A 13884-nucleotide genomic window follows, 5' to 3' on the forward strand; every position below is an offset into this window, starting at 1 on the left:
TCTTTTACCCTACGATGTAACAGGAGGGCTTATTGGATAGTAGGGTTATCACGAGGAAAGAAAATAAAAAGTACGAACCATCAACAGTGACAAGCTCAGTGCTTTCGTCAATCATCTAGGCGAGTGACCGCCGCCGCACCGAAACCGATTTTCAAAGCTAATTTTCCCAGTAAGAATGACGCGTAAGTTCATTTTTAAGCCAGTCAGCTTTCTTCCAGACCATTATCCAACATTAAATGTAAAGGGGCGGTGTTTTACTATTATATTCTGTGTAAAATATGCCCAAAAGTTGGTGGTTTGTTTGGTATAATGGTACAGCTGCAGTGTTCGAAATTCGACGTCATGGACATTCATTGCAGTTTGCTGTATTTTCTCCTCTTAGGACACCATCGCCCTTCACCCGTAGTATTTTCTTTCGCTCCATTGTACCGTTGTTTATTTTTTCCAAACGATTCTCTAGAGAAGGAATTGTTTCCCCCTTCAGTGCCCTTGTTTGCACACCAGACAAACACTCCATCGTCGGGTCCATCGTCGACCCCTTTGAAAGCATTGTGAACTTCCTGTTCACGTAGCTCGTCCTGATGTGATTCAACTGTTCGCGACTTCTGCCGTTTTTCTTTGCGGTCAGTTATATAAATGAATTGAATATGCACTTAAACAAACCAAAGATGTTTTGTTTCCTAAAATGAGCTGTTGCAAGGTAAAGAACCAGTTCATATATTTGGACATAATCTTGCCGCCTTTGTGTGTCTGTGCATGACTCCACCAGATAAGTTTTGAGAAATGTTAATTCTAGAGATTCCTACTTCGGTATATGCCAGTCTGTTGTCATAATGATCTGCATACACCATTAATGAAGGCGAATGTGCGAAAATTTTAGTGATGTGTAAACATCAAAACTTATGTAAACAATGCATTTTCTAGTAACAGGGCAAATTACTTCAGATGGCAGGTCACACAAGAATTACATGATCAGTCATTCTGAGTAATGAAGACTCATTTTGAGTATAAAAAACATCAATTTTGTCTCAATAGCAGGAAGTAATTTGTACCATGAAGTACCCACACAAGGACTGATATATGCCTTGCGTGTAATTTACATCAAACCATGACCTTTTCCCTTGGCTTTGTCACAAAACCCACCTGGTATTCAAGTTCTGGTATTTTAGAGAGGCTGTTGAACTCCCAGTTTCACATCAGCAGCAATGTTTTGTTGATGCGCATTGTCTTACATCTGTTTTTGTGTGAGGGTGAAACAAAAATAACTATTGAAGTGCTTTTACTGAAAATGTATGCAAAGCAAGATAATGTGTCACTAAGTAGATTCACCCTTCACAACTGAGCAAGCTGCACATTTACAATGAATTTACAAGGTGGATTGATAATCTTGACACAGTTGTTTCCAAGGCACTTAGATTGATTCTAAGTTGCCAAGTTTATGTAACTGAGAAAGTGTTTCTTACTGGGTTAAGTAATGATTAGATTACAGAGCACGAAATGATTTATCCCATCTGTGATGTGATTTGAATTTTCAAAATAGAGAAAAAACAACATCAGTTATAAGGCTAAATGGTATCTGGAATGATTTCATTTCTGAGAACGCCAACCAAATAGTAACTGAAATGTAGATAGTGAATTTAGACAGATTTTTCTTATATTAAAGCTCCGTAAGCTGTATCTTTTGGCTATTTTTTCAGAACTTTTGTTTTGTGGTTTCCCTACACTTTCTGCAGTGAATCCCTAAACTGTAATTTAAATGCCAAGTATTTAGCATATCAACACAACCTATATGAGTAGAATCTCCATCGTTATTGTTCAAATTTGTATTCAAGTCCGGACATGTCCCTTTAACTTATCAATGTAATCTTTGAAATTATGTTTAGGTGGAAACCAAAGAGAAAAGGCGAGGGAAAAGGCACAGAAAAAGCAACAAGAACAACAGAAAAGGAAAGGAGGAGGTAGCAAAGAAGGCAATAAAGGGACATCTTTGGAAAACAGGAAACAAAGGTATCTTTTCTGTCTGTGTACTGATCTGTGTTGTCAGACTGAGAATTTATGTGATGTCAAGTTACACTAAATGTCATAAGTGGCTGAAGTAATATCAGAGTATGTGTATATCAATAAATAAAAACATCTTCAAAACTTTGTTGATTGGTGCTTTTATATTGTTAAACCCTGCTTGAAATGATAACAATAATTTGTTTATCACCCCAGGTTTGCAAGTTTTCATTCTATGACGATTATAACCTACATGTAATGGTTATGATCAGCAGTACATTTGTTTAAATATACTAAAATATTTAACATTTCCTATTGCATCTGGGTCAGTGGGTGATTGTTTAAAGTGATTTTGCAGATAACGCCATTTACACTCAAATGGTGTGTCTACGTATTTTTCCTTGAATAATTCAGAGTTAGACTATTATTCACTAAAAGGAATGCCTTTGCAATTTCAGTGAGCCGTATCAACTGGTCTGGTATCCTACATCATGCATGCATATTCTGTTGTAAAAATACCAATACTAACAGTTCATTATGATGACTTGTTGCAGTAGAGGTGAACAGATGTTACTTCGTAATCATTATGTCATCATTCTGCATATGTTACAATACACACAGCATATATCATATGTGTCTCTGCTTCATATATACCACTTTCTCATTCTTTTCATGTTGACAGGGATGCTGACATAATGCGACAAAAGCAAGCAGCAGCAGCTTCTGCCAAGGCATCTGGTGGTGCAACTGGAGGAAAGTAAACAACAACAAATGTGTGAACACCAAAGCTTCAGAATCAAGTCCACTTTTCTACACTGGCTAGATTGATTTCTAAGTTGCTGATAGAAACATAGAACGATATGTCTCCTCTAAAACAAATGTTTTACCACATTGTACTGGATTATCATGAAATTTAAAACTTTTTGTATGAAGAAATAATATCATAAATTATCCTGCTGTACCAGTTGCCCTTTGCTTTTAATCTGCAGTATAAAAGTGAAATCACACTTGATGTGGTGACCATAAGCTACTTAAAGATATGGAGTAAATTCTGTGATTGTTTTGCCATCAAAGATTGTGATGGTCTAGATGTGTTTCTTATGGAGGGATCATGATACTGTAGCTTGTAAATCTAGGGGTGAGCCTAGAACTGACAATGAATGATATGGAAAACAACTCACGTAGAGCACTCATTATTATAAAAACAGTATGTGATATGTAATCTGCAGAAAACCTATTCATTCAGTATCATTACAAATATGTTGAACACAGTGAGTGTGTCGGAAAAAATGTCAACTGAAGTATAGATTCTCTCTTTCTCGTCGGTACATCAGAATCTAAGTTAAATGACTAAAAAGCTGATGGCCACTGCAATCAAATAACTGTGACCTCTTTATTATTTGATATGAAGCTACATTATCTTAATCAGTTTCGTACCATTTCATGATGATACGCTTTTCTAATTTTATCAAGGTGAAAGTTTGTTATAAGTACCAGATGTTGATGCATTGAGCTTTTGTTTTAAACACACACAGTGAATTCTTTAAATTCAACATATTTATAAACCCATCCAAAGAAGACTTCAAACTCTTAGATGTGTTTTATGGTTCACACACTGGCAGTTGTGCATGTAGACTATTATGCAAGTCATAGTCAGGAGTTGTCAGTTTGAAATTGTTGTGCAATCTGTAGCAAATGTAACTTATATACCGTAGTAAACAACAAAATCATGCAGTCAGTACAACTTTCCAGAGTAGATATGGTGTTTTGACTTAACCTAAATTAATATGTACATTTTCAACAAAGTATTTTTCTATTGACTAATGTCTCATTTGTGTCACTCAGGTTCTCTTACACTACGTGCTTGTAGTTTGATCTTCGTATATAGTGAATGCTAGTACACTTGTTAGTGCATGTGTTTCATTAACCTGCTATCTGGTTTCTTACATGAATAAAGAACTATTGGAATATTAATGCTGTGTGTGATATTTTCATTCAAAGGGATGGTACCTGTAACTCAGAGGAATTAAAAAAAATATTTTGTATTTCTGTTTTTCAAAGTGTGATGAATTCCCAGATCTTGCAACACACCATAATTACAAATCTACTGCTTTTCCTGCTAGGCACAGCCATCATGCCAAAGTCAGTATAAGTTGTTCAAGCCCAAATCTGTTTTCACCTATATGCTGCATATACAAGAATGTAATAGTGCTGACACCTTAACAGTTTGAACCTCTGAAATATCCACCTAAACATAATGTATGTCACTGGACTTGGCTGGCTGTTATAGAGAAACGTTTGTGCTTTACAGCTCATAATATCCATAGTGGATAGCAGACCGTGATGTAGAGTATAGGAAAGTATCAAGAAATACCTGAAAGGGTAACAATTTTGAGATTGGTTTTGTCATTTGTCTCGTAGGTTTACCAAGTCTTGAAAAGTTAATTAGGAGGCGTGTGACTTCAAGTGTTGAAAGTTTGTACACTTACATGAATGATAACACCATCAAATTCCTAGTTGCATCAGATGTCTACAAATGCAAAATGTAACCTTTGTCATTTTCAAGAAACTTTGCACATCAAGAAATTGCGTTAAACTGTCCTACAATCTAAGATTGTTGTTAGCTCACTTAAGTTTTTAGGGCAACAGGCATACTTCCTGCCCATGGATGAACCATTGGTAAACACTCTGGAATTAGCTTTTTCCACATATACACAAAACTTCCCCATTGAAATATTTTACTTACAATTATCACAACGAACACAATTCTCTACTTCAGATTTTGGCAACAATCAGAATCTGAACGTTAATATGAAATCATGGTTTCAGATCCAACATCTGTGATGTAAGGGGCAACATCAAAAGTTCAATATAATAAATCTAACTTAATTGCTTAAGTTTAGCCTCAGACCCCCCCACCCCCCCCCCCCTTCTAACTTAACTGACCTAAAATTGAAAAACATTGCGGACTCATACCCTGTACTAATTCTTTCAAACGACGTACCAATGTACCATTGAATTAAATAAAAATTGAAAACCATTATAAAGTAACAAAAATACAGGTGACTGGATCGGTTTTAGCGTACAAAAACAGCCTTGAAATCGTAAAATTTGCCAAAAAGACGTTAAATCGTTTTTGACTGCACAGAAATTAATTTGGCCAAAAACCCCCCACCCCCAAACTTAAGCAATTAAGTTTTTTTTCAAACATCGATCTTTTGACGTCGCCCCTAAAGGAATGTGTTTGTGCAAATGGAGGAAACCAAACAAACTGAGAGAACGGCATCAAGATGCAATTCCTTCTACCAAATGGTCATAGGGTCAGTTATCTGCAAATGAAAGGTCACAGGGTAAAAAAACTGACTTCCAGTAATTAAGATGCACCTTCTTGCTCTATCAGCCCTAACAGATCCGATACCATCAGCAGGTATCTCCTTCATCTTTGGGTGTGGATGTCTCTGATGATGCACAAAATATGTGTTACATAATAAGTATTTTCATAATTTTGTCAAAAATTGCAGAATAATGTCGTTATCTAACTGATCCTAACAAGGTATTGGATGGGATCAAATGATGACCTAGGTATCAGTGATGGTTTAACGAATAATATGCTTCTGAAGGCCATCGTCTGGTTTGCATCACTTTTATTGGTCAGCTTGCAGAGTAGTAGTTTCCATATTGAGGGAGGGTTTAGGTAGTGAAGTTGTCTGAAGGTCAATAGAACAGAGCCCTCATTAAACTAACAAGCCACTTTCGATGGCCCCCATGTACAGCTGTAACATGATTTCAGTTGTTAAAATGTTACTATTGAGGGGAGTGCAATGTCACTTTAAAAAGAACATTCTGAGCGCCCTGTGAGTCTCTGGGAGACAGCGCTGACTATAAATCTAGGTTTTAGCAATCAAAGGCTTAGCTCGTCATTTCACAATGCTCCGTTTGCAAAATTATGCTGATGTTTGTTTGTACCATCATCACTTGATTTCATTTTAAGAGTTGTGTCTGCTGAACACTGCGGAAGTCAGTGTGTGTTATTTCATTCTGATGGAGTCCTACTATGCTTATCCAAACAGCAGAGACAAGAAGAATAAAACTTCAATCATACAAGATACTTATCAATTTCATTCTTTTAAATTACAGTCATGGAAATTCCACCATAAACCATGAACAATGCAACCATTACATTTTACATTTTTTGAGTATCACAGTCACTCCATAGGAGTGTGAATCACTGAATACCACAACAACGAGTGTGCACAATTTACTTAAAACTTTATTGTTGAATAAGATGAGTAAAAGAAAGAGTTTTATGAAATGGCTTGTAACGAACAAGAACATGGCACTACTACATGAACTTCAAAAACTCCTTTTAAAAAGGTGTATGCTCACATCTAAAACACATCCTAACGTTTTACTGTACAGTTACCACCTTGCATATCATGTCAATTTCCTGGCAGTTGGTAATTCATGGTGTTCGGTCAGTATTATACAGTTAAAGGAGATTTATCTCTACGAGTATTGCCCTCAGGGTAAATGGTTACAGTCTTCAAAGTTAGCATCTCTCTACTCTCTCAATTTGTCTTTTTCACTATTTTGGTACAATCAACTTAAACACAAACATTTGACTTTAATTGTCAAAACTTAAGTAACTTACTGTAAGTGTTGATACATTTTATGTGAAACTTTCCTTGCTGTTTGCAGTCATATGCAAGAAGTTTTCAGTTTTCACTAATCCCATGATTTGATGTCATCAATATTGAAAGTTGACAATCTTTGTCACACGAAAACTTCACTCCAGCGTGACTAAAATCAAAGAGATGAATGTTATCTTGCGTCAGTTCTTGGGTTATTAGATAAATCTTGGGTACTGGGTTGATTATGTCTCTGGGATGATGGTGGTCTCCATGGTGACTGACCTGTATCTCTTTGTGGTGTATTCTGTTGTGAGCTGTCCCCATGTCTGGCAGCCTTCATCCCCTGCAATGAATGACGGTAAATGTGGACGTTTTACAACGTGTATCCAAGTGTGTGGTTGTAAAATTAAAGAAACAGCCATTTTAAATATCGTACTGTGAACTTCCAAATATTGCATTATGATAGATCTAAACTAGATACACAGATCTCTGTGGAAATGAACGAGTGTATAAGATTGTAATTGTCATGTTTTTGTGTAATATTCAACAATTTGGCACAAGACCACTAATTCACTTTCGGATTCGTTACCCACGAAGATAGTTCGGAAGAAAAATAGTGCAGACCTTGAAGATTTGATACCTGCATGGATGCTTGTTTAGTTTGAACTTAAACTTGAAGTATTTTTGTAAGGATATTTTTCTGCTTGAATCAAAATGCAGACTGTTGCGAATAATGGCAAAAGCATTCTATGGTAATATGGGGAGTTCTAAGGCCCATAGAAATCATTAAACAATCAGCCGGAAATTTGTCAAAAACATCACTGAGGGCGCTATTTTCATTGCTATCTAAAAATTTCCGTAGACTTGCCCACACGAAAAATTCATCAGTAGTCAAGCTGACATTGACCTAACACCTGTCAAGAGGATTTGTGCCGCTGAATGTTTTAAAACAGGAAAATTGAGCTCAACACTACTGTGGTGGCCTATGGGAAATTAATTAGTGGTCTTGTGCCATTTACTGATTGCTGTAAGTGAGCATGATACAAGTGCTAGTTACCACTCAGAACTGTGCGTCCTTCTCATCATAAGTATCACATAAATCTATATTATCATGATATTGTCCACATGGCAAATTGCTCTCCAGTAGAATCCCCACTGCAACTTCCATGTAATTCATATATTCTTGATCATTTCCTCCTACTTTCTGTTTATCAGCTTTGTGTTTACATGATGTAAACTGGTATCATTGGTAAGATGTCAATGATTTGCATCAGACTTTCTGTGCAAAGGCATTATTCAAAGACATACCTTGTAGCTGAAATCTACAAGATAACTGACACTGAAAATATGGATAATGACTTGGACCGTAACGGGTTCACTGAATTTACACACTCAAAGACACAGAAATATGTCATACTAGAGAAGTCAAGTTTGTGCAAACTGCGATTCTGTTGTATGAAAACAAAATCAATGATACTTATGGTGATTAAATGAGAGTTAAACATCAGCATCCCTTGGTTAATATCAAGATAGTACTATGAACCAGAGTATTTTGAATAAGTCATGTCTGACCATCAACCTTGACTAAAAACGTCCAATCTTGCCATTACCCATGAGATGCAGAGAGTAAAATTTTACTTCCAGTGACTGAGTAAGCACCACTGCTTGTTGAACATACATTTCATCACCTGGGTTCAATCTACATTGTACAGTTGGATGACCATGGGCGTATATCAGGACAGAATCTAGAATGATATCTATTATGTATATCTAGTGAGTGTTACCTGATAATATCCCGTGTGATATCCACTCATATACCAAGAAATTAGCATAGAAAATAATGCATCTTCATCACCATCCAAAGCATCATGGGTAATAGCTGGAGGAGGAGGAACTGGTGGAATACGCTGTGATAACAACAGAAAGAGTCAGAGATGATGTAATCTACATCAAGAGTTTTCTCCAAATAGTGCAAACTTATATGCATGGCTTAAACTGCCAGAACAAATGTTGGCCATATACCTGTACATACTATCACAGTAGGGTAATGTCTTACAGGGTTGTTATCACAGCAACACTACAGTAACGACATGAATTGACTTACTGGAGGTGTTCCGGGATAAACTCCACTTTGCCATGGATTTGTTGGGTAACCATACGGAAATGGATGAAAATAAGGCTGTGAAAAGAATATGCAGATCAACAGAGAATATCAGAAATACAAAATAATCATTAACAATTTCATTGAACACACTTGCTGAAAAAATAGGGATCACTTTGGTACAATTGATCTGGTTCAATAGTTGCCGATACAACGGTGATCACTTTGGAGCCATTAATTTGATCCATTTTATTGGTTTTACACAATCTGAACATGATTCTCCATTGTATTTACAATACATATAAGTACAGGAATGTGATAGTAAAGCAGTAAGCCTCTTGGTTTTTGTTGATTGTTCTATTTTCCTTCATTGTATCTATTACGATCTTCTGTATCTGCTTCTGTATCTGAATGAAAGAAAGAAAACTTTACACAAAATACACAAAGGGGCTTCCAGTCATGTCAATGAATCTCAAGATGACTGATAACACTGTTTTTGACAAATGTGTTTGGGCATATTCACCTTTGGCCTCTTGGTTTTTGAAGACTGAAATCACTGCATTACTTACATTGTTAAATGGATGCATAGCATGAAAATGTGGAGAAGCTCTTGGAACAGAAGATGGTGGAAAGGGAGGATAACGCATTCGGGATGGATTGCCATGGTAATGTGGCTGTCTTGGACCAGGATAAACTGGACTCTGACCATGGTCTGACCATTCCATTGACTGGCTATCATATGCATTCTGTGAAGATAACAGTAGAAATGAATGACAACAACAGAGGCATGCCACTAGATCAATGTTGAAATTTCTCAGTGGTTATAGAAAGCAAAGAGGGTATTTGGTGGTGGATATAAGACCACTTGTTGGGGTAAATTACCATATTTGGAAAATTACCATATTTGAATAAAACAGGATCCATAAATCAGAGTTGTATAAAATTCACAGGTTTTTATGGAATTATTCAGCATTTGTCAAGGACTTTTTGAGGTAAAAATTACCCTTTCAAGATGTCATTTACTATCATTTTTACAATATCACAATCGATTATTCATGATTTTTCACAAATGGTTGGTGACTCATGAATTTTCAAAGACTTTCCAGGACTCAATTTCATTTTCAAGGACTTTCCAACTGACCCTGATAGTATAATCACTGGGCAAAGCATGGAGCCTCATGTATTAGAAAATATCAGTGACAGTATGCACACTCATGCAAATTCTTACAGCTTCCTGATTGCACAGTGACCCTGCTAACCACTGCTCTACTGCTACTTTGCTAGGTAAGGGTGAATAGATTAAATTGACCTGTGGAAACAAGTGTTGAAGTCTTGGGGATTTCAAAATTGCCAGAGTATACAGATGCTTTGCAGATGGCAATGTCCAACATGTTACAGCAAATCAAATGCTCAGATTTTCCAATTTTAGTTTATCATTTATCATTTAGCGCCCAAACCTTCTCATTGAGAATGTTAACGCTGAACTGCATTGGAGATTATTTCTGTATTCTTCAGATGTCAGCGTGCACCTATTTTGCAAGTTATGTATATGGGAGTGACCTAGTCATGATTGTTCTGAATAAAATCGTTAGGTCGATGTAAGAAAGGAAAACTTCAATGTCATCAAACCCACTGTTTATAATGTAATCGTGCAAAACTTGGTAGTGGCTCTGTTTGCAAGTCAAATATTAACAGGTTCAAAGTTTTGATTGATGAATTCTGGTTATATGAGCACGCCACTTCCATGAATATACATTCACATCAAAACCCAACACATCAAACTATCTACAGAGTAACATCTGTCACAGCAGGGATCAACTTCATAATTATAGCATAGAAAAGTGATTGCCTCAACTTGACAAGTCTGAAACAAGTGAGTACCTGTCTTGGAAATGATGTCTGTGCAGTCGTTGATGCTGTCTCCGGAAGCAGTAGTTCAGTCAGTTCAATGTCTTCTTCATTTCCATAATCCGTGTATTTTACTAGACAAGTACCTTTGGCCGCATCAATTGATTGTATTACACAATCGTAAATTAATCCGTCTTCAGAATAGATTGCTCTACAGTGATCTCCAACATTCCACTGAAAAATACACAAACATCAAACTATAAACCTTTCAATCACCTCACATCCTATCACTATTCAGCAAAGTTTATTATTCCTTACAATTTCTTTCTATATATGATAGTGTTTTGTTACAAACAGTGCCTTACTAAATTTTACTGGAGTTCCTGACCATGTGACTAGAGTTCCCCAAGATACATAAAAGCAATTGTAATAGAGGGAAATGGAAATACTACAGGGTTTAAAAAACCTTCAAAAATATACAACAAGGCAATGATAGCTCTAACAGATCTAACAGATCATTTATCACAATGGAGCACTTTCGTGCAGATTTCTATGAAGTTTATCTGGCTGATAATAAACCCTGTCACCAAAGTGATGTGCACAGTGCTGCACAGTAAAGTACTGTGCAGTGCAGTACAGTGCAGTGCAGTGCAGTACAGTACAGTAAAGTACTGTGCAATGCAGTGCAGTACAGTGCAGTGCAGAACGCTACAGTACAGTGCAATGCAGTACAGTGCAATGCAGTGCAGTGCAGGCACAGTACAGTACAGTACAAAGACTTTGTAAATTGGGAAACCAATATTTGACTATAAACCTTGGACTTCTTTTTTCTCCTCCTTGATTTCTTTGCACTGTTGCTAGTAAACTTCTTCTTTTCCTGACTCTTGCTTTTGTTTTGACTACTTGATTCGGCTTCTTGAGATGGTTCTCCATTATTTTCAGCTTGTATCTCATCCTAGAATTGATGAAATTGTAGTACAAAAAGACACAAACATGTTACAAATGATGCAGTTAATTAAGCACCTAGGTGAAGTACAATTGTGCAATTTGAGGGGTTACAATACTCATATCATATTAGTATGGCAGAGACTAAACTGATTTCCCAGGGACTGGATTTGGTAACACGTAGAACATTACCAGGACTAGGTTAAAATTCTTTATCCACTAAACTGCATGCACTGAACAAAAGCTTTACATATTGGCATTTCACACACTGAAAAACAAAAACAGATTCCATTGCATAAAAAAATATAATTATACGTGCAGAACATGGCAAAAGCAGGTGACAGTGACAAATATTCTAAAACATACCTCTGTAAACAACAACAAAAAGCTCTAAACTGTATTTCAAATGGGTAATGACCTGTCATCATGCCGGTTTTTTTGTGCCACGTAGGATTTGTGATGCAGCGTTTTCAGACAGAAAAATCCAATAGTTTACATGATAATGATAGTTATGAGCATTGGTCATTTTCAGATCCACTGATATCAAAGAGCTAAGCAGCCAATCATCTACTAGCCCACAGGGCAATGTTTTAGTCACCAGCTGGATACATTCAATAGTCTGTCAGGATTGCAGAAGCACAGTATAGCAGTCAAGAAGACTGCTACCAATGAGCTTGCTTTTGTGGATATATTCATCCCTGCATTAAGTTACAGTACCCATTCCATACAGAATTCAGTGAATATGGTTATATGAGAATGGTAGGTAATTTGTTTCTCTAGTACCACATTTTGCACGGTGACCCCCAATATTTATTCTTCATTTGATAAGACAATGGATGAAAGTTTCAAAGAGGAAAGTTTGAGCAAAAGTTAGTCTATCACTTTCAAAATGCATACTACCTTAAGTAACGGATTCACAAATAGAGAAACGGTAACAGATAGAACTGTCACATGATAAGAACCTAGGCAACCATAACTTTACCTTCACTGCCTTTACTGCTTTATCATAAGCTTTTATCAATGCCTCATCATCCCATAGGTCAGAGTCTTCACTCTGGAATAAAAATATACATCATTATACTGTCAAATCTCAACAGTTTTTGTGCTTGGCATATTTTCCTCATAGCCCATGAATCCATCACACTCTGGCTATCGTGTATGCATGACCATAAAAGAGATAGTGAGTAGCTTTTTGTTGTCTGTGGTAAGGTAGAAAGATTCACAACTTCTCTACACTCTCTCTACAAGTACCTGTGGTGTTGTAAAAATTCATGCAGCTAATTTTTCACTCAGCATCTGTCTTGTAATATTCATAAAATCAGGACAAAATTGAAATTTTGAGCAATTAAAAAAACCCTGAACTTTTGATTGAGCATTTAGTAAATTCAATTAAGTCCCCAATCTTGTACCTTTGTTGATACAGATTAACATCAAAGTGAATGTTATGTACATGTTGCAGTTGCTAAAACCATAATTCTAACATGCAGTAAAATACCAACAAATATTTCACTAACAAATTCACATCTCAAGTTTGTTTAATACAGCACCATATTCAGAATGTTTTCTGTCCCATATGTATATATATATATATATATATATATATATATATATATATATATATATATATATATATATATATATATATATATATAAGTATGCAGTGCTCATGGGAAATTGGTGCTCAATTATAAAAGCAGAGCATTTCTGTGTACTTTAAGTAATTTGTGTTATCCATATAACCATATATACATACGTATAAACACACACATATGTGTGTGTGTGTATATATATATATATATATATATATATATATATACACACACATACACACACACATATATATAATTTTACGAGGTTGCAAAGTGTTGTTGACAAGAATAGTACACCAACCTTTCGTTTCATGGCAAATTTGACACTTCAACGTGTGATGTCTTGATATGATGCGGGTTGTATGTAATTGCGTGTAAAAACAACATACATACAAACTGAAGAAGTTCTCAATGAGCTCCAATGAGAAAGTGAGGACTAAACAATGCACGTGCATGTACTCCTGTTTACATATACTTGTCAAGTAATACTCTGCAAACTCTTACGCATAAAATGCACCCTCAGTTTTATAGATAGACCAAAACGTTTTGCCAACGTATCGTGCGATTGTCTCATGTGTTGACAATAGGGTTACACGTAGTGCATTAGTACCTGATCACGTCTGAAGACGATGCCTTCTGCCATGTTGTCCAGCGTACCGTAATTTTTCTGCAGGGCTGTAGTAACTGTATCTCTGATTGGTCAGAGGATTAACGCTTCAGCGAATCATAATTCCTCTTTCACTGCACTGTAATGGCTCTCCAAAATGTCCCA

General features: G+C 36.2%; 1 protein-coding gene and 1 long non-coding RNA gene across 3 annotated transcripts; one reads left to right on the plus strand and one right to left on the minus strand.

Moving 5' to 3' along the window:
• The first annotated feature begins 47 nt into the window (after positions 1 to 47).
• LOC139121988 (uncharacterized) lies at positions 48 to 3972 on the plus strand. The gene is made up of 3 exons (XR_011549378.1): positions 48 to 182; positions 1884 to 2007; positions 2681 to 3972. It is a non-coding gene; the product is annotated as an uncharacterized lncRNA (long non-coding RNA).
• A 2278-nt stretch (positions 3973 to 6250) lies between these two features.
• LOC139121990 (survival motor neuron protein 1-like) lies at positions 6251 to 13873 on the minus strand. 2 transcript variants are annotated; one of them, XM_070687325.1, is made up of 8 exons: positions 13723 to 13873; positions 12506 to 12577; positions 11393 to 11533; positions 10612 to 10812; positions 9300 to 9476; positions 8734 to 8808; positions 8414 to 8536; positions 6251 to 6972 (listed from the first exon to the last, which is right to left on the minus strand). In XM_070687325.1, the coding sequence occupies exons 1-8, from the start codon at positions 13753 to 13755 to the stop codon at positions 6820 to 6822; spliced, it is 975 nt and encodes a 324-aa protein (XP_070543426.1). In that variant the 5' UTR covers positions 13756 to 13873; the 3' UTR covers positions 6251 to 6819. The 2 variants fall into 2 exon arrangements, with proteins under 2 accessions (XP_070543426.1, XP_070543427.1); XM_070687326.1 differs by having other exon boundaries at positions 13414 to 13781.
• Between the last annotated feature and the right edge of the window lie 11 nt (positions 13874 to 13884).

Source organism: Ptychodera flava, chromosome 21 (genome assembly GCF_041260155.1).
Source record: "Ptychodera flava strain L36383 chromosome 21, AS_Pfla_20210202, whole genome shotgun sequence".
In the NCBI taxonomy this organism is placed as follows: domain Eukaryota; kingdom Metazoa; phylum Hemichordata; class Enteropneusta; family Ptychoderidae; genus Ptychodera; species Ptychodera flava.